At 47.8% G+C, this 24,344-nt stretch overlaps 4 protein-coding genes across 6 annotated transcripts in view; 2 read left to right on the forward strand and 2 right to left on the reverse strand.

The window, feature by feature from the left end:
• Window positions 1-2,683: 2,683 nt before the first annotated feature.
• Window positions 2,684-3,270, forward strand: LOC8038015 (28S ribosomal protein S33, mitochondrial). Its single transcript, XM_002406280.5, has one exon. The coding sequence runs from the start codon at window positions 2,819-2,821 to the stop codon at window positions 3,140-3,142; it is 324 nt and encodes a 107-aa protein (XP_002406324.1). The 5' UTR covers window positions 2,684-2,818; the 3' UTR covers window positions 3,143-3,270.
• A 596-nt stretch (window positions 3,271-3,866) lies between these two features.
• Window positions 3,867-8,448, reverse strand: LOC115312039. Its single transcript, XM_029970931.4, has 3 exons — window positions 7,884-8,448; window positions 5,280-5,685; window positions 3,867-5,050 (listed from the first exon to the last, which is right to left on the reverse strand). Exons 1-3 carry the CDS (start codon window positions 8,406-8,408, stop codon window positions 4,998-5,000), a joined length of 984 nt encoding a protein of 327 aa, XP_029826791.3. The 5' UTR covers window positions 8,409-8,448; the 3' UTR covers window positions 3,867-4,997.
• A 2,566-nt stretch (window positions 8,449-11,014) lies between these two features.
• LOC8038016 (phospholysine phosphohistidine inorganic pyrophosphate phosphatase) lies at window positions 11,015-16,667 on the forward strand. 2 transcript variants are annotated; one of them, XM_029970930.4, is made up of 6 exons: window positions 11,015-11,304; window positions 11,390-11,577; window positions 11,788-11,941; window positions 13,562-13,625; window positions 16,170-16,354; window positions 16,425-16,576. In XM_029970930.4, exons 1-6 carry the CDS (start codon window positions 11,192-11,194, stop codon window positions 16,540-16,542), a joined length of 822 nt encoding a protein of 273 aa, XP_029826790.3. In that variant the 5' UTR covers window positions 11,015-11,191; the 3' UTR covers window positions 16,543-16,576. The 2 variants fall into 2 exon arrangements, with proteins under 2 accessions (XP_029826790.3, XP_042145306.1); XM_042289372.1 differs by having other exon boundaries at window positions 11,039-11,304; window positions 16,170-16,667.
• The window catches only part of LOC8038017 (E3 ubiquitin-protein ligase RNF220), a 30,109-nt gene continuing 21,226 nt past the window's right edge, over window positions 15,462-24,344 (reverse strand). For both annotated transcript variants that reach the window (XM_042289371.1, XM_029970928.4), the window contains exons 10-12: window positions 22,369-22,495; window positions 19,658-19,732; window positions 15,462-16,824 (exon numbers count right to left, since the gene is read on the reverse strand). In XM_042289371.1, the coding sequence (XP_042145305.1) occupies window positions 16,753-16,824; window positions 19,658-19,732; window positions 22,369-22,495 (274 nt within the window). In that variant the 3' untranslated portion in view covers window positions 15,462-16,752. The remainder of the gene's footprint in view (window positions 16,825-19,657; window positions 19,733-22,368; window positions 22,496-24,344) is intronic.

The raw sequence follows: 24,344 nt of genomic DNA on the forward strand, positions 1-24,344 counted from the left end.
ACGTGGCACCGAATCATAGGATGCGTTGGTCATATTCTTGTTACTTCTCGGGTTGTTGCTTAATTTAATTTTGCCCCCCCCCCCTCCCTTTTTTTATGTAAAGCCACCTTGGGAATTTAAAGGTCAAATAAGTTAGAGAGAAAAAGGTTGCCGCCATCTATGAGCGACGGCGGCAACCAGATTGGTTGTTCATAGATGGCGGTAGCTGTCCAGCGCTCATAGATGGCGGTAGCTGTCCAGAGTTTTGTGTCGACACTTGTTTGGTACCGAACACGAAACCGGGGAAACTAACCCTTAACAAATCCACTGTAAAAAAAAAAAAAAAAAAAAAAAAAAAAAAAAAAAAAAAAAAAATGTATGAAGCAAGCATATGCTTCGAAGATGATTGAGGCGTGCCCTCAAAAAACTTCTGTCATCATGCATGCAGTGAACACCGAGTCCTTTGTGCGATGTAATTACGAGCAGTGTGATCGACTGCGGCTTTAGACACTCCTTTTTTTGTGCGAACTCATTTGAAGTGCGTGTGCGCAGTGGCGGCAGGACGAGAAGAAAAGGTGCCGGCGGCACTCGCCCGCGAGACCGGGCGTCAGGTTCAGGCTGGAGCCAGGGCCCGTTCCATGCGCAACCCGTGCCCGACCAAGGACTGCACCTGGGTCAGGCCCTTCTCTCGCTCGTATCGAAGACCCTAACGGCAGCCTGCTCCAGATTACGGAGAGGGTTCGGACCCAGTGTGCGTCGTCCTCAGCGGCCAACGGTGTGACAATAAAATAATATGTAAAAGAAAAGCGTTTACGAATCTTTGTAGTGCGAAATTAGAGCGCAGTTCTTGAGAAGGAGGAGGGGAGGGTACGGATGGGAGGGTATGCTCCTCCAAAATCCTCCGCACCCTCGCCTATTCCTCCTCCTCCAATTCAGTTTCCTCGCTAAATTTAGCGGGGAAAATGACGTCACATGACTTGGTGTCACGTCACCTATGAACAAATTCAGTTTCTCCGCTAGACTTAGCGGGAAAATTGACGTCACGTGACCTCAATTACCCGATCATTTAGCGGGGAATTGAATTTATGTTGAGGTCGTAGGAAACTGAATTGGTGTTCAGTTCGTTGAGAATTGAATTGGTGTTGAGGTCACGTGACGTCAAATTTCCAGCTAAATCTAGCGGAGAAACTAAATTTCCCCACTAAATGTAGCAGGTGTTGAGGTCACATAGCGGGGAATTGAATTGGGGTTGAGGTCACGTGACGTCAATTTTCCCGCTAATTCTAGCGGAGAAACTGAATTTGTCCGTATGACGCAGATCCAGGGGAGGATTTAGAGGAGGGGTCCGGATGTCCTGACCCCCCTTTTGGTTTCTGCATGTGTAAAATTTAGGGCTTGAAAAGAAGAAGATGGGGAGGGGGTTCCTAAACATATGGTACGCTGACCAACACCTGACCCCCCCCCCCCCCCCCCCCCCCTCAGGAAATTCCTGCATCCGCCCAAAGACACGCCCATCTCTGCGTCATACTCGGCCAGGAGCCCCGAAGGTGCGCTCGGATCGTCGAAAGGGACTTTATGTAACGAAAGGCAAAGGCCATCTACACCACGAACGGGCAAAAGCCGATGCAAAGGCGTGAGCGAACGTTAACCACGATAGAAAAGTGCCGTCGCTCGCCGCTATGAAACGCGTCCCGCAAACTCGGTAATCCGCGGCCACATCCCTTTCCCGGCGCTCGTTCTTTCTCCAACTTGACGGCTACTCTGTCTCGCGGGGCATGCCGACGAAACAATAGGGCGATCGTCGGGCTACGTAGTGTAATTGCTACAGACGAGCGCGGCGCAGTTTACCATTGCTCTCGCTGCGAAGGGCCGTCGAGTCAACCAGCATGGTGGATACAGGTGTTCGACGTCATCATATGACGTAGGTGCAAGGCATGTATATTTGAGTGCTCATACCACATTACGATAATTGTATTTGTCAATGTGTACATAAAAATTTGAAAGAACAGTGATAGAGTTAGATGGTATTTTGAGAAGTCAACGAGGTCAATACTTAGTCACAAAATGTCATTTTAATGCTGAAAATGTAATATGGGGTGAAAACATTAATGACGACAGAGGTGAGAAATTAAGTGAATTCTTTTGGGTTCACAACTTATTCATTATTGAAGAAAAGGACTCAGCTGAAGCAACCTTTCAAACGGTAGGAGCTGGATTGACCTTTTTGTGGCATCTGGAGAGCTGGTCTCGAAGGTCGCATACTGGGAGATCCAGGATAAAGAAACAATGGGTGATCATAAATTAATTTCTTTTTTTTTTTATACAACTTAATTTTAAATTAGAAAACTAACAAAACATGGTGTTTCTAAACTTTTGTGATATCATTAAAAAAAGATCTACGGTTAAGTAACATTGCATTTCTTCGTTATGCAGCTGAGTAAACAGAAAGTACCTTAAATTACTTTTATTGTCGATTCCAGAGATGTATTCCAGTGGACTTCAAACTTACGCGCCTCCAGAAACGAAACTATGTTGCATGAGCGCTTGGTTATGACGTTGATTCATGTTTATCTTCAAAATTTTCAAAGCTGAGCAAAATTTGAGAGTTAAAAGCACTATAGAAATCAGTGGTTAAAAGCTACAAAATCTCAGAGGGTGGAGTCAGTCGAGTATTCAACTTCGAAGCCAACCCAAGTTTGAAGCCAAGCCACCAAGCCAAGCCAGAAGAACGGCCAGTGCGGCTGCCGGCGTTGAAACTGTTCGCTTTTCCTGCATTGCGTCCATCTCCAAGCGCCAAGAAAACAACGTTCTAGCTTCGCCCTTGGCGACATCAAACCAGATGTCATCTCTCTCGAACTATGCCAAGCGCATGGCGCGGCTGAGCGCCCGTATCTTCGGCGAGGTGGCTCGCCCCACGAGCGTCAAGTCCCAGCGCGTGGTCACTCTCTTCAGCGAGCTTCCTAACGACCTGAACCCGGACATCGTTGCCTGGTACCCTCCGCACCATCAGCTGACCACGCTCATGTTCCGACTCCGGATGCACGGGCTCTACAGAGACGAGCACCAGGACTTCAAGGAGGAGATGCGGCGACTTCGACGCCTGCGCGGCAAGGGCAGACCGAAGAAGGGCGAGGGCAAGCGGGCCACGCTCGCCAAGAAGTGATCATCAGAAGAACTAGGCTCTGGTAACTAGGAGCTTTAGCATCACATCTTCCTTCCCAACTTCATTATGTTTTTACGAAGTTTATTCGACCCTACGAGATAAACGTAAAATAAACAAGCCGTAAAACACCCAAAGCCTCGTTTTGAGAAAGAAATACCAGCGGCAATGAGGTCCCATGCTCGTTCAGAGAACAGCCATGTATTTTTCGGGTATCTTGAGGCCGTCTGCAGAACTGTATGTGCTCTAAGGGACTATCCCAAGTGGCACATGTTTCTTGAAACTTATACCGTCAGTGCAGCTTGCAGTGCACACTGAATTCTTTTAGCCTCGAAGGCGAACACACGAGCCAGAGGCACCCCACGGGACCTGTTACTCAAGTTTTGCTTTTGACTTTGAGTGATGCTGGCAAAGCTGCATGGCTTTTTCATTCTCTGCAGCAGTATTAAACAAAAAGACAGTAGTAGGTAGGGTCTCTTGCCCCTTTGGCAGTGCGAGCCCTTGGGACAAAGGCTGTCATGCACTATGCAGAACCTTTGATTAACAGTATAGAACGGTTTCACATGACATCAATCGGTCATTTTGTTGTTAGTTTATTTTTCAAACAAATTTACTAATATGAATGATTACATTGCTACCTGTTAAGATGTCAGCGTAACAAGACTTTAGCTTAATTTCAATAGCATCCTCAGATCTCATTATTGGTGGCCATACTAGGCCATAAAACCTTTTGAGGAATTAGTCAACAAGACGGCAAAATCAATGTTTAACTAGCAGCTGCGATTAATCGGCTAGATTTTTTCATGGCATGTTGCAAGTTGTTCCCACAGTGATGGTTCTGAGGGGCGTCATTGGATAAGCTTCAAAGAGATTGTTACGACATCAAGGCTTTTTATTCCTGTAATTCTAGAAAGAGGTTTGCTCGTTTTGCTATGGTACCAGCAGTCAGGGGCGGATGCAGGAATTTCCTGAGGGGGGGGTCAGGTGTTGGTCACCGTACCATTTGTTTAGGAACCCCCTCCCCCTCTCCCTCGTTTCATGCCCTAAAATTTACACAAGCAGAAATCAAGAGGGGGGTCAGAACATCCGGACCCCCCTTCTAAATCCGCCCCTGCCAGCAGTGTTTACTGGTGTCTGTTTTGCATTTATGGAGTGGAACTACTTATGTAAAGCAAACAGCAGTGCAAAAATCAAGCGAAGGTCCAGCACATGGCAAGTTTTATTCCTCACCAAGGCAGTGCTGCCTTGGCAAGTTCCCATATTCACTCCAGCTTTAGATTCTCCCCTTTATTTCTTCAACTGATCTGTTCGAACCTATTGCACCGGCCTCAAGAACGACCAAGAAACCTGGGTGACGGCCATGCTACAACGTCTGCTTCAAACAAGTGGGAAGTATCTATGTTTCCTCGCACTAGACCGATCAACTGGTATGTACATTTTGCAAAGCTACATGCACATGCGAATCGCAACCTGATGAAGTACACTACAGACTGCTCACCCCTAGGCTGACAGCGCGATGGAAGCTATGCACTTCCCAAACCAATCGACCGCCTCACTTTTATCGCGTCACCACACGCTCTGCACATCACTGATGGTGAGAGTACAATTTTGTGGCGAGAGATGGACGTACAACTGGTTCCAGGAGTGTGCATCTTCCACTGCACTGTCTCACCTGGGGGTGAACAGTGTACATAAAGTGATGAGGCACCTCTGGCTGGACGAAAGTAAACACGCGAGTATCAACATTTGCCAACTGCCGCAATGGTTGCAGCACTATGGCTAGCCTGCACGCATCGTGCAGGCATAAAAGTTTCGATCCTTCGCTGAGAAATCCCATGTTTTTAACATTAGTTGCACATTAATCTTGCTGCCACACCGTGCCAGAGTCATCCGAGCCATCAACTTGGATACCTGGAGGAAAAAAAACATTCAGCTACATGTAAGACATCCACATCATTGTTTTTAGAACAGAACATGATTAATTTTGTCTGCATTGTAAGTGTCCGTAAATGCAGTAAAGAGTTTCAGTGAAACGAGAAATACTAGATTACAGAAAACTGTGCACTTTAGTCGTCACTGCGTAAAAGTGTGCTTTCTGAAACATCTTGACAAAAATCATGCTATGTTCAGAAGAACATACCAACAGAAACGCCTTGAGGTTGCGTTTGAGCCGATTTCGATGGCATGCCTGTCCTTGCAACCACTTGTAAAGCCTTGCATCGTGTTGCTGGATGCACTGCCACTTGGATACACTTGTCTGCAGTTACTAGACCCTGGTAAACTATTTTAAACACTTTGACAGCACCATTCGATGTCGCATCAGTTGTAGCTACTGGAGACCAACGGACCACGTCGGAAAATCTGACAGCCTCTGTCGGCATCAAATTAGTTGCAGGCGTGTCTGTAGTCGTGGGACATTGACAGGCTGCTTTGGACACTTCGACAGCGTGTGCCGACGTCAAATCGGCTGCTGTGTGGTCTTGGCTTCCTGAAGGTGCTGGGACAGTTTCAGTGGGAGCCGAAGCCTTTAGCAACTCCTCAAGAATCTGAAAAAGAATAAACTATGTACATGGCTCTTAACCTAAATATTTATAAATAACCTAAAAACTCTTAACCTAAATAAATTTACGAAATCCGACGTTTTTCAGTACAAATTGCATCGAACTTGCCCTCGGGCAAAACTAATGCTGGCTCTGAAACTTCGGCTTCTGGTTCGGAATGCTAGTGCAACATTTGGGCGGAGAATGAGCGTTCGGCATTGCATAACTTATTTGTGCAATAATAAAAATAAGAAAAAATACATTTTTAAGATTTTTTAGAGAAAGTTACACATAAAGGACAGCAAGTTTTTCCGACTTTCAATACACGTGTAGTTGTAGTTGGCTGCCCATTGAAGAAAACAGAGTCTACTCAGGGCAGAGCTTTATTTCACACGTGATCACTCCCTTTCACCATTATGTACCTCCTCCGCTCATGTGCGAAAAGACCAAAGCCACTTAGAGCGGAAGGCCGGGGGGCTCCATGCACGACGTCACGCTAGTCAGCGTAGGTGAAGTTGCAGTGCGCCCCGGAGAGGCACTTAAGGGTAGAAAATACTCCAGTTTTTGGCAGAAACGCGCGCTTGTTGACTTGCGCGTTAAATATCTCGGACAAAACGGTAGTCACTGTGCATGCTAGCATATTCACGTAACTTTTTTTGTTAACATGGCCAGTTTTCTTTTCTTAGATTTGTTTCTACAACTTTGTCATTGAGTTCGCAGCAAAAGTTTTTAGTAGAATATTTGTAGAGCACCACAACACATGCTTCAGCACGACCTCTCGTGTGTCCTTGTTCACACACATCTAAGTCGGAGCAATTCTCGTTCAACAGCAAGTCCAGTGCGAGGTCCGTGATCAGCTGGCGTTGGTTATCATCACTAAGGAGTTCACCCGCTTAGACATTTCCTCAACAACAACACAGTCGTGTGAAACAGCACTGACTGCAGTCAGTGTTGGGTACAAAAGGCCTCCTCTGTCAATGTCTTTGACGAGATGGTAGTATTCACGGCCGGTGGAAGCTGCAATGGTGTGGTCTGTTGTCAGGGTATTTTTGCAGTTCTCACCACTTTAGCTTCTTCACCGTCGCATACACCGCACATCCAGCCACATAGGCTAGAATGGGGACGATCTTTTCTATTTTTGAAAGGGAATCTTCTGTTTCTATGTTGTAGCTAAAGCGTGGCGCATCTTTTCGTTTTTGCGTTTCCTCCTATTTCGCATCTCTCTCTGTTCCAAAAGCTTTGCCAATCGGTGCAAGTGTGTTTTGCAGCCGCAGCTTGTTTTCCCCTTCGTAAAGTTGTCGTATACACACATGGTATTAGGAACCTACCAGTCGCCGGTACCTTCCGAAGCAGTCCTCTAAACTGTCCGTCTGAAATTTCTTGAGGAAAACAAAAGAACAGCTTGAGCTCTTCGAAGCAGTACCTGCATATTTCGAGAAGCGCATAAGTTGACTGGCGTAGTGCGGTATTAGTTTTGTCGGTCAATTTGCAGTTGTTGCCATTTTTCTCCCATACATCTCTCCAGTCTAAAATGTAGAAAAAATTCACCTTCTCGTCGTCTAGAGCCGGGTGCACAGGTTTTTGGAACTGATCTTCCTTCCCGCTTCCTTTGCCGGGTGTCTTCACATTCACAATTTTCTACCACGTTACTGCAATCCCAATGAAAGAGTCGGGTCTCTTTGAAAAACTTCAGGTTGTGCTTCTCTCCAATGCACAGAATGCCAATGACATGGAAGGGCACTGGGAAGAGAGCTGTCAAATATCTGGAGAGCAAGTGTCACGTTCTGCTTGTCAGTGCTTGATGGGCAAAGGGCTTTCCTGAACGCTTTGTATCCATAGCGCAGCAGTTGGTCACATTGCAAGTCGTAGGCGGCTTTGATGGTTTTGAACGATGCACACAGCGTTTTACGCCAGCTTTCTGTGTCGGCCTGAAACTCCGGGGACCAGAAGCAGTGATCGTCTTGCTTGAGCCAATCACAGAAAAACAGCGGACCGTTGGGATCAGACGGATGTGGGTAGAAAAACTCGTTTGACCGAAGCGTTGTTGTATCAGGTGGAAACAGCACTCGATCATTGAGCACAATACCCAGAACTCTCACAAGTTGTGCGACGTTTGAAAGACCAACAAAAAGGAAACACGCCGAAGGAAACCGACTCCATCTGCCGAACACGAAGGGAACTACATCGCAGAGTCAAGCTCTTACCTCACGCCTCGTCCTATTAGTGAAAGCTTCCCTCGGTGGCTTGCTCTTTGTGTGGTCAAAAATCGAAGGGACGGCGCCGGGTTTTAGTCTGGCTGATTTGACAGAGAGCCCCAGTCGACGCATAAGCGAGACGTTCTGGTAATAGTCGCTGTCCCGAAAATGATCGGAACAAAGCACAGCTGTTGGTGAGGGCGTGAAGTTGGCTCTCTTTACTGCAGAGACCCACTGAGCTAAGAGCTGCTTTTGTCGCGGGAAGTGGTGGAAAACTACATCGTCGCGTCCGCCGGTGTTCCGACAGCCGACCGCCGAGCAGAACGACGGCATGATGAGCCACCCGACACTTTTGGGCAGGCTTTCACGCTCGCCACGCACACTTTCTGGGAAAATAGGTTTAGAAAGCAAGGAGAAGGACACCCCCACGCCCCTGGCACGGCAGCCCGCTACCGCTGCCACTCCACCAACTCCTCCCGAGTCCCGTACCACCCACTGTGGTCTGTGGTACCACCCGCGCCAACCGCACGCCATGTCTGTGCGCCATGTCGCCGCCCGCGGGCTCGGCTTGGCTTGGCTGGATTCATCAGGCTTTCAGCCCTTTCAGCGTCCCCGCGAAATGTGCGAAATTTTATGCCCGCGATCGAAGCTTGGGACTTGCTCGCACCTTAGAGTTATTATAATGTACATTATAATAACCACTGATAATAACTCTATGGCTCGCACAAAAAACTGATCTCTATTGTAGAACGCGCCACAGCTATGGTGTACTAGAACTGGGCAGTGTGTCGTCCGCGCCGAGAAGCAACGGAGGGAGGAGGTCGGCACAGCGATGACGGCGCGCAAGGACGCCAGGGGGCGCTGCGGGTAACAGGCGTGCTCCTTCCCACTTGGATTGCCGTGTGGTCGTACTGCTTGTGATCGGCGTGGTTCGCGTCGTCGCCTTGTTTTGCTGCAGTTTTTTTTTTTTTAATGGTTGAGTGAAATGGATTGTGATCGGTGCCGTTCAGTGGGATGTAGACAACGCGTGCAATGACGGAAAAACGTCGGGACAAGAGAGACGGGACGTGTTTTGTGTCGGGGCAGTGACTTCCCTACACCCCTCTACGGGGGTGTACTTCCCCCTTGTTTTTCCGAAAGCACCCCTTTAATTCGCAACGACTCTTATATTCTCAATGCCCCCCCCCCCCAAACCCCCCTCCCTAACCTCAATTCCTGGGGCCCGTGCCGGGACTTGCAACAGTGGCTACCGGTCCTGCAAAGAAGCCCGTTCCCTTTTTCGTGCCCCTCGCGAGTTCGATCGGCGTCAGTCGTCGTCCCGCAACATTAAAAGGAGTGACAGGGAGACTCTGCTTCATGTAATGCAGGCAGTCATGACAGTCGTCCTCTACATATTTTTTCGGACTTTTTGCACTCTAAAGTATATGCTAAATCGGTTTTATAGACACTGGTTTGAACACACCGAAGGGTCCTGTGCACGCTGACTGCATTAGAAAGGCTTGGAGAAGTGATTGTGAAAATGTGACGTTAAAGGTTATGGCCTCACATCAGCAAATCATTTTTTTTTTCCTAACAGCTTTAAAAAGATGAGGGTTGGCCCAGCACTCCGTCTCTTCAATGAGGAGGTGCTAAGAGGCCTCTTTTTTTACCGCAAGTAAATTGAAGGGTCTTATGGCCCAGCGGAAGATACTGAGTAATTTATCCTGAAGATGTCAAAGCTCATCAAGATCATGACCTCACGTTGGAGAATGTAGAGGTACAAAACGCCACAGGCGCCGACTGCGGGGGAGCTCGGGAGCCCCCCTCTCCCGAGCTCTTCGGAAAAGCAAGTACCGTCGCCTCCGGAATCCTTGGGAAGCACCTCATTAATCTCATCAGTGCGCTAGTGGCTGGTGCCCAGTGTATAATTAAAAATGTATCTGTGCGCCCTGGTGCCCACATATCAATATAGCTGGTGCTCAGTGGATAAATAAGAATTTATCCACTGTGGTTACTATCAGAGCTGGTGAGTGGATACATTTTTCTAACTACTCGCACAGTCCTGTATGAAAACCCTACGTAGTAACAGCAAACACGATAAAAGCTAGTGCTGGAAATTCCTTCGAAAGCCCGTGGAGGTAGTTGCGAGAGTCGACAGTGGCACCTCCATCACATGCAGCCTACGGAAGTAGACGATATAATCCGTTTTGTAAGCCCCATTTTGTTTTCCCAAACGTTAATTCATTAGGGTAGTGCGCTTCAACCACGGAATTCATTGATCACAACTGCGAAGAGTCGGACGCCGCGAAGCGGCGTTTTCGGGTGGACCAAATGAATTCACATTTTTGTAATGAGCAGCCGCAGACTGTCGCCGGCGAAGTGGCGTAAAGCGCGGCGCGGCGGATGGGTTAACGCGCGCCCCCGTTATTCGCTAAAACGTCGATTCGCTCAAATGTCGCTGTTCGCTAAAATGTCATTCGCTCATGTGATATGGAGCCGATCACAACTACAGTGACAGCGAAATTATAGGTTCACAAAAGCACACATTTGTTTAGGTATCATGCCATCAGCATGCTTATCCTACGTTATCCAGGGGATTACACACGTTTGGGACGTCTCTTACAAGAGACTTCCCAAACGTTTCCCTGGGGGATGGATTTCCCGCCTATTCAGAACGCAACATTATTAGTGCGAACAAGCGATCGCCAGTTTTTCTATGAGAAACCAAAGGATCTCAGCAAAGTTCTAACTGCTGGGGAAAAAGCTCATTCGGGTCTATAATGCAGGTGCTAAAAGTTCGTCCTCACTAATACTCTTTCGAAGTAAATCCGAGAAAGCGCCGATGTCTTGTTCGCGCTAGCAGTGTCGGGATGTTTACTGTGGCGTCCTGCCCGAAGATGCACGTCTCGGGCAAAGCATTTGGCAACGAACTAGTGCGATAAATAATATGTGAAACAGCAGAAATAAAGAATACCGTAAAGAGTTAGCCAAACAATACGAAACAATCGAACCCGTGCGGAACGCCACGCCAGCCAAGCGCTACCGCTGCCTGCGCTCTGCACTCCGGCAGCACGCCTACTACACGTTGCGCCCTCTCGCGGCCACCGATCCGGTCATCGCTGAAAGAGCCACCTCTCCGCCGGCGCTCGCTACACTGCCCAGTCTTCTAGTACACCATACCACAGCGGTCTGCGCGTCTGCGCCTGCGGCGGCGTCTGCATCTGCATCGGCTGCATCACTTCCATCACTTCTTTTCAAAGGAGTAAAGCTTTTTCAAAGTCACTGGAGCTTGTCGTAAGACCAGTTTGAACTAAATAGAATCAGATATCTGTGCAAATATGCTGCCATGGTTGAAGAAGCCCATCAGAGGACTCCTGCTCGACATCTGTGGCGTCCTCTACGAGAGCGGAGACACCAAAGCCATCGCAGGCTCCGTAGAAGCCGTGAAGATGTATGCATGCAGTGTTATGCACGCACTTCGTAAAACTACGAAATGCCGACGTGATCTATTGTAGACACAAACCATACTTTTACAGGCTACGCACGTCGAAAATACCGTTCCGCTTCATCACGAACGAGACGCAGAGGACGAAAGCTCAGCTGCTCAGCCTCTTGCATCGGATTGGTTTCGATGTCTACGAGAATGACATATTCATGTGCGTGCCCGCGGCCAAGAAACTCGTCCAGGAATTCGGGTACCGCCCCTACCTGCTTGTTCACCCGAGTAAGTGCATAAGTCGGGTCTTTCAGGGTGTTTTTTTAACGCTAAAAACGTAGGGCTGCCTCCCTCGCGGGTACCACCTCACTCCTATTGGCTGGCCTAAGGGATCACGTGACCAAAACGACAACCTATGGCGTACATAAACAACCGCACAGAGGTTGACTTACCTAAAGATGTTTTCTGTCCCCGCATTTTAATGACTCGACCATGCAGACGTGGAGTCGGAGTTCCACGGCTGCGACACTTCAAACCCCAACTGTGTCGTACTTGGAGACGCCGGTGTTCACATGACTTACGAGAGGTTGAACCAAGCTTTCCGGGTGCTCATTGGCAATCCAGAAGCAGTCTTGATGTCACTCGGCAAAGGGTGAGAACTAATTGTTATTCCAGATTAAGGAAAGCAGGACAATCGATCCTCTCATAAAGCTCCCTGCTTGCCTAATTGACGGTTTCCCCTTCTCCTGCATTTGTTCTGCTGAAGTGGAGAGAGTGGAGTGCTTTGTGAGAGGCACATGTCCTACTTTCCTTAACCTGCAACACGACTACTCTAGAATGCTTTCGTGTGATGGTTGCCATGTTGAAATATAATGTAGAGAGTGTCTCAAATAGTGTTAAGTCCGGAATTGTTCAATATCTCCTTCTCTCCTCTTGCAAAAAGTCCTGCGATCACAAGATCAGAGGGAGCCTGTCACTGCAAGCCACAGCTCCGGAGGGAGGGCGGGTTACCCAGTGGGCCTCCTAGATAACATCAGCAAGAAACTCATCCTGCAGTCTAAGAGCCGCCCAAAGGAGGCCCCCTCCAGGACCCCGTCTACCCACCCTGCATGCATCACTTACTCCCACAACACAACACACCGACTGTGCATGCTTGCTCATCGATTTGGCACCAGAGTTCTTTTCACACGTAAACTTAAAATGGGAGGCATGTGCAAGCGAGTCACCAACCCAGAACCCGCACCCAGATGCACAAAAAAACATGTGCAGGGCTTCCGGCCCCGCACAAGGGAGGTGTATAGTATTGCTCTTGCGTGCGGGGCCGAGCACATCGGTCAGACGGGGCACTGCGTGAATGACCGTCTCCGTGAGCACACCGAGGAAATCTCGTCTCCTTGTCCGGACTCTTTCTATTCGGTCGTGACTCACGCCAAAAACTGTCCCTCGTGCACCCCCGAGTTCTTGAAAACCAAAATTCTCGGGGCGCACAAATCTCGATTTGGCAGGGAAATCCCCGAGTCTGTACATATCAAGTCTTCTGTCTCAAACCTGTCCAACCCGTCCCTTTCTTTTTCCAATCAAGAAATTCGCTTCTGCAAGGAGAGAGGGCTCCTCCAAAGACATAATTGAAGTCAAAATTCCCGCAAAATTCCCTTCCTTCCCCAAGAGGACACCACCGGCGCTCGGGGCTTAGAGGCTATCTGGGCTCTGTGTAATGGTGACGTGTCGAATGACACAGAGCAGACCCCCACCTTCCGCCGTGCATGCATAGCCGTGGGCAGGGCCCCATGGCTCACGCTTCTCTCACCTTCCACCCTCCCTCTCCACCTCCCCGAAGCCCCCGTCAAGCTTCTGGAAGCGAAGTCAAGCCAGCAAATGTTCTGTTGAAAGTCCAAAGCCTGTGTTGTCTGTTCGTCTTTCCTTATCAGAAACTCTTTAAATCAAACGCAGAAATCAATTGCTTAACCTATCACACTACGATTTTGTGCAGCTTTGCCCACAGGTAGTGCATTTTTTCTATAAAATTTGCAAAGAAGGAATTTACCCGAGAAAAATGTAACTGGCGAATCGGCCAAACGTTAGCGACATCAACAAACATTCAGTAGAAGGGCAAAGAGCAAAATGGGTTCAGGCCACCGATGAACCAAAGTGGCAATGTTCCCTCTCCCACCAATACCTCTGGGCAGTGTTGGCAGAGCTTTTTCCTTGAGGGACAGAACCTGCTCTTCTCTACAAGCGTGGCCTCAAACATGCTTTCTGTTTTCGTTTACAGGAAGTTCTACAGGGAGCACGGTGAATTGGTGCTAGACGTAGGACCTTTTGCGGTTGCACTGGAGGCAAGTGAAATTCCCGTCGTCCTTGTGGCATACTTGTTGCTACGCCGTTTAAAAAAAAAACAATTTTTTTTTTTTAAATTTTTATTGCGAATATAAACTGTGCATTACCGACCGCTCAGTTACGGCCTAACGTAGCGCCGGCAGTCTGGACCAGACGCCAACGTTGGAGAGCTTGTCGTTATCTAACTAAAATGTTTTAAGCAATTTTTTAAAAATTTTTGACGGGAAAATGACAGCCACAAAACCCGCGGGCACTTGGAGATGAATAGCGTTGGCTAGAGGTCTGCGTGGGCCGATATTTAGAATCCCGGCCCGCTGTCTTTTCGGCTCAGACCTGCCCCGCTATCCATTTCTGACAGCCGGCCCGGCCCTATGCCAATTTTCACAGGTCCGCCGAGGCCAACTCTATATCGCCCACTACGAGGAGCTCACAAATGGACCTTTTTGCAGTAAGGAGTGCCCCATGACGGTTTCGCCGCCTACTACAAATGGAGGGCAACCGGACTCGCCTTCTCCCATGGAAACAGATTAGTGTCGCAAGAAAACAGTGCCCCCCAAAAATGGCAAAAGGGTGGTCAAGGTCAAGTGGAAAGGGTGTGCGCGTGCGCAGACGCTTACTGGAAAAAGGTCCATTGTGCAGCATGGCAGCTCACTTGCCACTGCTACACACGTTGACTACAGTACCTGATCGTCAATTTGTCGGACCAATCTGCAGGCCTAGGCAACTCATTAAAAAAAAATCGCCCCCATCATCCTTTTTTTTGCGACCAAACCCGCGTATCAAAAAGGATGGAAAGATAAAAATGCCAGGGAGCAGTGAACAAAGCCACATGTCAAATTGCAAAAGAAAAACGTCTCAGTGTGTCCGGACAAAGGCCGGGCAAAGTTTTAAATCGTCCACTTCTGCTGCATACAACCGAAGAAAGAAAATTATAAAAAATACCGCTGTCTCTTGCGGTGGTCTGCGAGAAATCGTTTGGGAAAACCATTCCCTCGGAAAAACCTCTTCTCCCACATTGTCAGCACACGCACTCGTAGGTACAGCTGCTTTACGCCTGCGAGGGTGCGCATTGTGTAGGCGCAGATATGCGCGTGTCGACGGGGAGAAGCGACTGTACGACGGCAGCGCCACCAGCGACAAAAACCAACGCCGCGCCGCTGGCGCTTTGGAAGGGCATTCACTGCACACACATATTGAACCGTACAAAAACGCTTACAAACACACACACACACACACATGCTTTCAGCATCTGGGTCTCCCCCACCATGGTCCCACCCCCAATGTCCCAAACAAACTTCCAGAAACACTGCTGCTAATGAAAGAAGTAAATGCCGGCTTGGTTTGCATTGTAGAGTCGAATGCAAGGCCCAAGCCCTTCATGAATGTAGCTGTGAAGCCCGAACCCGGGGGTCAGGGGCCGGCCCGTACCCATGCAGACCTCTAATGCCAGCTACCAGGAATTGGCGCCGTTTTCCCTTCCAAGGTTTCAGAAAACCGCTCCTAGCTTCTGAACAAGGTAACGGCAAGCGCCGAAACTCGGCATCCGGTTCTGGCCGTTAGTACTACGTATGGGCAAAGACCAAGCACCCGGAGACACATAGTTTACTTTTGTGGTGAAAAAGGCATTCACTATTCTTTGCATGACAGGCCATTCACTTCGTTTCCGCTTTTCTGCGCCACGCCATACTTTTCTGCATCAATGTAGGCCGGTGCAGGTAAAATTTGGTGTTAGCCGCTCTTAGTAAAACGGAACCACGAGTGGGTCGTTTCCGAGACAGGAGTTGGCAATGCTTTGGAGAACTGTCCCCGATCAAAGAGAAGTTCTAGACATCCAGTCGGATTAGCGAGGCAGCGTACGCCAGCGTGGCAGTACCTGCAACTCCGCACTTTAATTTGGAAGAACTATACAGAGTAGAGATACACTGTTTACAAACCAGCATGCAGCTGGGAGATGCCTGGAAAGTTCACAGTTTACGCGTTCGTAACACACCAACGTGGCCACCTTGGCGGGAGCACGAATCTTTCCGTTTTCCGTCCACGATAGAGTGTGTGACTGATCGACAGCCACATTGTACAGCCCCCGCCGCAGCAAATGCTGCCAAAGCAGACTCGAAAGTCGTAGAATCTTCAGCCTCTGTGCGCTAAACATGCGCACACAATTCGTAAAGTAGGGCAAATACTGGAAGGCCCTTGGCAACATTGCTGTAAAAGAAAGAGAGGCGACATTCAATAACAAACTTTGCAAGTTAAGTTAAAGTTATTTACTTTGGGGGAGGCTGTACCATGCCACGCTGGACAAAAATAATTTCCATACCTTGGCCACCCAAAGATGGCAGCGCATGCAAGCCGCTTGTTTTCGAGTGCGTCTGTGTCTCGGAAAGCCCTTTGTAAGAAGTCGGGCAACCCGTGAGAAACGCAACATCCTAAACTCAAAAGTGGTGAGAATAAGAGGAATGGGGTAAAAACAAATCCGGTGCTTTGGATTTTCGGATTGTTGGGGGAACCATGTCCCCGTCCTCTTCTCTTTGTCCCACCTTGCGTAGAGTGCCTGTGAGCGCCGGGCCATCGTGATCGGCAAGCCCAGTGAGCAGTTCTTCAACATGGCCCTCGAAGACATGCACCTCCGCGCCGACGAGGTCGTCATGATTGGCGACGACATCTCGAGCGACGTGGGCGCGGCTCAGAGCGTGGGTTTCCGCGGAGTCCTTGTGCGCACCGGAAAGTACCGGTACGTCACCGCCGTGCGCAGGTACCAGCCCCGCCGCACAGAAGTAACCGCGCGCCGCTTTTCACTGCAGGCCTTCCGACGACAGCCACCCCACCGTGAAGCCCGATGCCATTGTTGCCAACCTCGCGGAAGCTGTGGAGCAAATCGTTGCGCACCAGCCGAGCCACAAATTCGATACGTCGTCGTAACGAGACTCAATAAAGCACGAAGTCTTAATCGTAATCGGCTGGCTAAAGCACAAAGTCCTGATCGGCTGGATGAAGTACAAGGTCCCGATCGGGATCGGATGGTGGTGTGTCCGTGCTGGGGTTGATTCCGGACGTGGCATGATGTTGGCTGGAACGAGGCACTTGTGGAAGACGTTCCAAACGTTTAGGGTTCCAGGTGACGGTGTGTCCTCAGAGGTAGATTCTCCGCAAGTCTGCCGCGGCTGTGATGGAGTTGCACTGGGGGCACAACTTCTTGGCACCCTGTAAATTCGACGATGCGGTCCATCACGAAACTGATGTGCATGTCAATGACACTTCCATCAAATGTCTCCTCTGATCATGCAGAATGTGTGCCAAAACATGTCGACGCCTGCCTGCTTCAGAAGAGCGGCAACCTTTTTGAACTCTCAATATAACCCGCATTAGAATGACTTTCTGAGGAACAAGAGCAATGACAATTGATTTTACAACTTGTTGGCCCTATATTCGCGACTCCAGCGACCTATAGGGGGCGCCACCACCAAACAAACATGGCGGCTGAGTCCAGGTCGCGGCGGCTCGGCCGGGCCGCCTGAACAGGTGGCGCGTTCAATTTAACAGATTTTCTTTTGTTTAATGCCCAATTTTATAGGTTTTTGAACTGAGACGGTTAAGTGTAGCCGGTGCGATAAACTTGCAAAGCGTAGTTTTGTTTTGCCGGTGTTTTTTTGTTCTTTTCGTGTCAAACTTTCGTTTCGGAGATTTCGTTCAAAACCGAAACTATGGGCTCCGGAGAGACGGTAATATAATAATCAGTTTTGATCATCTAAGGAAAGCGGCGATGACTATAGAATTGTTCCACAGAGAGTAACTTTTCAGCTAACTCGCATGCCTCGACCATGCGACTTATCTGTCCGCGAAATCGAGCTTTTTTGCGTATCCGCATTAACGAAACAGCTCCAGTCGTCTGCTCGGCCAACAACACAGGCTGCAGGAAAATTACAAAAATTAAGCAACCGCTTCTTAAGCCAAGGACCATGTTAACCCGCCGGCGCCCCACTAAGCAGCTGATACTCGTATTTCAATTCAAGTTTTAGTAGCAATCGAGAAGTCATTTTGACGAGCGGGTTATGTATTATATTATGTACATGGTCCCACTAAAGCGATTTTAGTATATCCTTCGGGTTGAAATATGAGCTTAGTTGACTATCTATTAGGTGAGCTGCTGAATAAAAGTATATTTGACAGACGGAGACATACTACTTAAACTTAGCCAAATGGTTCTATAGCCGCCAGCACGGAGACAAACTGAAGAGAGTCTTCATTGAAGATCCACGCAGAACCTCTCTGAATTGAACTTTGCTTCGACCAATGTAGACGTGTATTGCTGCTGGCTTCGACGTCCTCGTAATATAAATATTGAAGGCGCCATAGGTCAAAATGCCGTGACAGCATCTAACGTTGCGAGACTTGTCTCCCACCTTTTGAAAACAGATAATTTCCTTCATTCATCATTTGCAGCGAGCAAGTTTTCCTGAATCAAGTAATTGCGAAATCAGCCCAACTCCTTCAGTGTGATCCAGAGGCTTTTTCGGCGAAAAGCAGCCAAGATGAATAGCCAACGCACCGACCGGCGTGGGTGGCTCAAACTTGAAGCTAACCGAACACAACCAAACTCAAGAAAAGCAGCTATCGAACCTTCCCATTCACTTGACTGCAACATTGATGTTCCCTCCAGTATCAGTTACCAAGCAGTCGTCACTTTGAATGATATTCGAGACAGACAAGAAATCAAAAAGTTTTTCCGTGATTCCTCCCCATCCAAGAAATCGAAAGCACGCGACCGTGTGCTGTGGCGTAAACGGGCTTTCAAACACGTAATAATAATAATAATAATAATAATAATAATAATTTTTATTTTTGCATCCGTATGGGTTACAGACGCCGGAGACACGGACAAAAAGTCAACAAATGTTGACTTGACGGGGTCCGGGCCCTGTGCACTTGGCAGACAGCTATGGCGATACAAAAATAACTGCAGAGATTACAGCAATACGTAAAATACATATATAAAAGAGACCTAGGTTTCACAGGTTAACGAAAACAGCTCTATACAAAAAGTAAGTACAATGACTTAGGGTTTATATTGTAGATGTCCACGTCATCTACGCAATATTTGTTTAGCAATGAGGGTAGATTATGTTTTAAAGACTGGTAACTGTAGTTCGTGCGAAACGGAAACACTTTCCATTCCTCGGAGTAGCGGGTGCAGATGGTGGGTATGTTTTTGATTAATCCCAATGTCTGTTTCAGAAAATTAATAGATTCAGGGGAAGAAAAAAGAAATGATCGAGTCAAAAGGTACTCATAAAAACAATGTATATTTATAATTTTGTATCGTGAAAATAGAGCCTCTGTGTGGGCTAAGAAATGAACGTTTCCAACAAAGCGCAAAACTTTTTTTTGTAGTAATAATATTCTGTTCAGATTTGTCCTTGTGGTCGTGCCCCAAACGAGATGGCAATAGGATATTTGATAGATATATATAATAGAAGAAAACAATCTACTGAGGCTTCACCACACTAATGATCACTCAGGCAAACTTAAGAATTATTCGGACCTTCGTCAAATTACATTGTTCGCCACCGCGCTGACAAGTTCCCCGCGAAAGCCACCAGAGACGCGGAGGGGCGCGGAGCGACCTGGACCGGCTGGTTCCCGGTTTTCCCGCTTGGCGGCGTCCGTTTTGCTGGAGTCGCGAATAAAAGGAAGTGTAAAAAGTTGTCTAGTTTAGCCATAAAAAAAACAAAACTAGTAGTTATTAAGTAAAAGTAAAGAAATAAATAAAAAATAACTAGGACAAAGAAGTTAAGAAAACAAAAACAAAGCGCGTCTTTGTCCCATTTTTTTTTTTTTTTTTATCACTTTTACGTGGTCATTCAGTATCAACTAGCCCATTTGCACATTCTGTTATGAAAGCTGGTTAGCGTGCATTGTGTATGCTAGAATTACAGGTACCTTCAGGAAGCTTTAATTGTTATCGGCGGCAATCGTATCTCAACGATATTCAACCGAATATAATTTGAGTTTTCTGCAATGGACTCTGCATTCTTACCAGGGTCTTGAGCCAGCAGTCCTGGCAGTGAACGTGCCAGCAACAGACGGACACCACAGGAACTGTGTACGGCTCCTGGCATGGGATAAAGACGGCGGTATTGTTAAATCTATTTCGTTCCTCGACCTTGAACCGTTGCACTTTGTCTCAAACTAACACGGAAAGCGTGGGCGGGCAGCTTTAACTGGTGCCATCGCTGCAGGAACGTCCATGCAGCAGAGGCACGATCAAATGCAAAGTCTCACGCTTATTTGGTATGTGCATGTTAAGGTTAGACCAGATGTAGCACCTATTCAAACAACTGCTTTCGTGCTTGGTAGTAGACGAATAAACCGAGAAAGTTGGATCGTCTGCTGCCAAGTGTGTCCCACGGCAAAAAGATCGAACGCGGGGTTAAATCAACCCCCGGAATCTTCGAGCGACTTCTGGTCTGCCATTTAAGTGCCATCTCTTATCTGTTGGTACTTGCTTAAGAACTTTCGGTCTTCACAGTTTGTGTTCTCATTGGTCTTTCTTTTTTTTTTTTGTGTGTGTATTTGGAGAGTTGTTGCGCAATTGGCCCGTCGAGGTGTTGGTGGTGTCGGCTGCTCGAGTTGGCTTGAGCGGGAGCATACGTGTGGTAGCCGTACTTTCGTTTTGAGGCAGCGGGCGCATTGACGTTTGCCTGTTGTTTATTCATCTATTTCGTCTGCCGGTATGCCGAAAGCATGTCACCACGCCTATCGCTCAGCACAATGGTGTTCCAATTCCGGTGCCGAGAGCTCTCAAGTTATTTCGGTTCCCTAAGGATGAAAGGTAAGTAAAGGGCCGCTTCCTTCTTTCGGACCTTATGCAGTTTCGGATACTCTAAAGCTTAGGGGAGTTCTAGATCAGTGGTTGAGTACGTTAGCGCACTGCAATCTGAAGCATGTAGACGGAAAGCATGTGCTGCAGAACTCGGGGATCCTGGGTTCAATCTCCACTCCTGCCCCTGTTAATCTGGATGAGCAACGTGCTCGTCTAATCACTTTTGTGTAGATTTGGTTCCTTTAATTGCTGTGCCGTGAAGTTACTTTTTCTGTATAAAGAGTGCCTAATAAAAAGAGACCTTGCTTGCAAAAGAAATTTGGACTTGTACTCGAACGAAGGTCGCCCGGCTTAAGCCGCAAAACACCGGTGGTTGGGCGCACTTTGCATTCATTGACTTACGGTTTAATGACAAGCTCAAGTGGCTATCACCGCGCATGTACTGTTCCTGCTGTTACCGAGCCGATCTCAATCGAGTGACGCAAAGTCAAGTGGGAGCATCGGAGATTTGCAGAAAAAGGTAAACACACGAGGGAAGAGTGTAAACAGGCGAGCTGGTCGATGTTGCACATTTAAAAAAAAGAAATGGAGACGACGACGAAGAACGGGACAAACAAAATGTCTGAAAAGTTGAGACGTTTCGTGTTTGTCCGCTTCTTTATCTATCGTCTCCGGTTTTTTCAAAAAGGTGAAAGAGAGGGGAGGAGGGAGAAGAGAGGTGGGACAACACTCCCCACACCCTCTCCCATGGCATAACAATTGCCATGACAACGGTGCCCATATTTTTGTTTGATGTTTTATTGTTTTTGGAGAAACCCAATGCCCGTAAGGGGAGATTTGGCACTACAGTCTGCAATTGGAGTCCAATGAGAGGTATAGGAAGATCCCAGGGGTTAGTTAAATTGTGAACGTCTGCTATTTCAAGACAAGGGCAATCGACAACTTGGCCTTCGTTTGAAAATGTTGAGTAGATTGTTACTGGCGTTTGCAAATGGACATTCACTGGTGAAACAAGGAACACTTAAAACAAATATGTGTAGAACAAAAGTGTCTTTCTTATTGCAAAAAAACAACTATGGGTCATCAAATGCTCGGCTTCCACCCAAATGTAGCTCTAGTGGCCTGAACCAGATGCGAAAGCTTCAGAACAGACCATTATCTTATTCAAAAGCTGAAGGCAATTTTCAGAAATTTTCAACGGTGAAATGGCGGCCGACAAAGCCCACGAGTACATGGGGCTGAATGGAGCAAACCGCCCAGAACGGGTTCCATTTCCCCGTTCAAAGTTTCGGAAGATCACTTGTAACTTATGAATAAGATAACGGTTAGTTCTGAAACTTTGGTATCTGGTTCAGACCCCTAGAGCTGCATTTGGCGATGGGTACTTCACTTCTGGGGTGAAAAAAAAACGCTACATGGACTTGAGGACTCGTTGTACATTCATGGCTGCGACACCTCTCTTACCGCTTGTACGTAGGCAAGAAGCTCTCATCGAAGTATAGACCTTCTGCCAAACTGTCCAAGCACCAAGAGAAATGCTGGGAACATAGGTAGGTGTGCTGCACGAGCTCACCTTGTGGGTATGAAAGACATTGAGTAAATAACCAAAAAGAGGCATTGACAAAATCATGTTCGCAAAAAGCCGCTCGCTCTCCATTTCTGCTTTTGAAAAGCTACGGCTGCAGGCACCGCCGCACTCGCAAGCATGATCCTTGGTGCTTCGGTAATTTAGCGAAAGGTTCATCGTCCAGCCATAGACTCTCAAAGGGATTGAAAATTTCTCATTGGTCGACGACAGTCTCGCAGCAAAGAGACGTGGCGTTGCGTCCGATCGACAGTCGGGAAAGCACTCTCTCTCGCCAGGAATCCGAGTCGAATTCCTGGCAGGTACAACCTGTTGCCGAGAGTACACTGTAGCAACTCACCATGCAGATGAGACACTTTGTCAGGTTTGCGCTCTGGTGCTGCTGCTCCAGCTGCCGTACCCGCTCCCTTAGGGACATCACCACTTGGGACAGTGCTCCACCTCCGTCGCCAGGCTGTGTCTCCTCGCTGAGAGTACGGACAACCAAAGATTAGCCCCCTCAGCCCACTTGCAGCCGTTGTCGAGACCGACGCTTCAGCATCTACTTGTAGCTATAGTCGGTAACAAGTCAAGAAGGTAGGAGAAGCTCCTCCCACAAGCGTGATGCGCCCGTTTCAAATCTCTCCGCAGTCGAGAGAAGAGTTCACGGGGAACGCTCCTTGTTCCGCTTCAATGGATTCCAACTTGTGTCCGATCCCACTTTTTAAGAAAGCGACGTTTGCATTCATTGGAGGGAGAACCTAGCCCCTGAAAGCGGCCTTTGTATCCATTGGAGGGGGAAGCTAATCCCCGAAAGTCGTACTTGTTTCCATCAAAGGGGAAAAACTCTAATCTCCCTCTCGTGGCTTCCACAATGCTAAGTCAAAGTCGAAAGATAAAGCAAATGTGTACAGAAAGGCAAGACGCTCCTCGCGCGTTGGCCGCGACGTCACGGAAACGATGGGACACTACTGGATGCGGAGGTGGCGGAGGGATATATGACTCCCTTTGAGGGGCATTTGCCGCTACCTTCTTAACCTGTAACCGACTATAGGGTTCCCCGTGTTTGGTGCATGGGGTTTTTCACGAAACGTGAGCCAAATCATTCCTGCGAAAAATAGACATCGCACAGACAAAATGATAATGTTGTAGCGGTCTCTGCCAAAAGGCCCATTAAGGAAAACGACTAGCGTTCGGCATAATAAGGTCGATAGTTACTCTTCAGTAATTAAATATTGATTTAATAATAATTGTGAAGGTATTGTGTCAATTAGAAACTTGATGCGAATCATCGAAGACTCCATTAGGGGTGTGTGTTCACATTGGCATCGATGTCAAGAAGGCAAACCTCATGTGGCAGCCCGGAGGTTTTCTTATCTAACCTCTTCTATGTGCAATGCATGGCGGTGCATGCACGTTGCATGTTTTGGCCACGGGGAGCCGAATTGCTGACGCTAAAATGCGCTCTGACGAGAAACAAACCTGGAAGCGTGCACAAATCGAGCCATTTTCCTGAACGCCGTAAAACACTGCGCGTGCCTTGTATGATTGTAACGTGGGTGGATTTAGCATGTTTCGACGATTCGCACCAAGTATCTAATTGAAACCACACCTTTAAAATTTTCAGTTAAAAATCTAACTACTGAAAAGTAATTAATGATGCAATTATACTGAACGCTGGTAATTTTCCTTAAACGGGATCTTTGGCAGAGACCACTACGGCATCGCCCTTTTCTCTGAGCGATGCATATTTTTTGCAGGAACGATTTCGCTTGCATTTTGTGAAACACCCATATCCCTCTAAGGTCCGAAAGGTAGCCCCTTAGCTTGGAGCTGCCTTTGAATAACAAAAACACAAACTTCTAGGGAAGAAGTCTTTACCTACAGCATTAGTTTGTGTCGCCCAAGAACACGGCCTGCAACAAACAATCCACAATTCCGCTTCTTTCTCTCGCATGCACCCATACAATTTCCAAGTGTCCGGGTAGTGCCCAGGTTTCTTGGAGGTAGGGAAATCCTATGCCCGTGCCCCGTTTTCTTCGACATAAGTTCCGATAAACACAGACTTTTTGCCCAACACCGAATCAAAGGGAAAAAAAAAATGCCCTTCCACCAAAAAAAAAAAAAAAATCCACTTTGTTTAGTAGCCCAAAGTTTTCAGTTTAGAGGCTTTCACAGACGAGGGTGAAAATGGCACCTTTAGAGTCTATCCAGTGTAGCAGATCAGCCATGTTTGGAGCAGCCTTTTATTTTTGTTTAGAGAAACGTGAAAGCTAATATTAAAGTACCTCCAACACTCCTATGAGCGCAGGAAATCTAACAGCAGAGTTAATGTGC

This window comes from Ixodes scapularis, unplaced genomic scaffold (assembly GCF_016920785.2).
Source record: "Ixodes scapularis isolate PalLabHiFi unplaced genomic scaffold, ASM1692078v2 PGA_scaffold12__126_contigs__length_90152505, whole genome shotgun sequence".
Lineage (NCBI taxonomy): Eukaryota > Metazoa > Arthropoda > Arachnida > Ixodida > Ixodidae > Ixodes > Ixodes scapularis.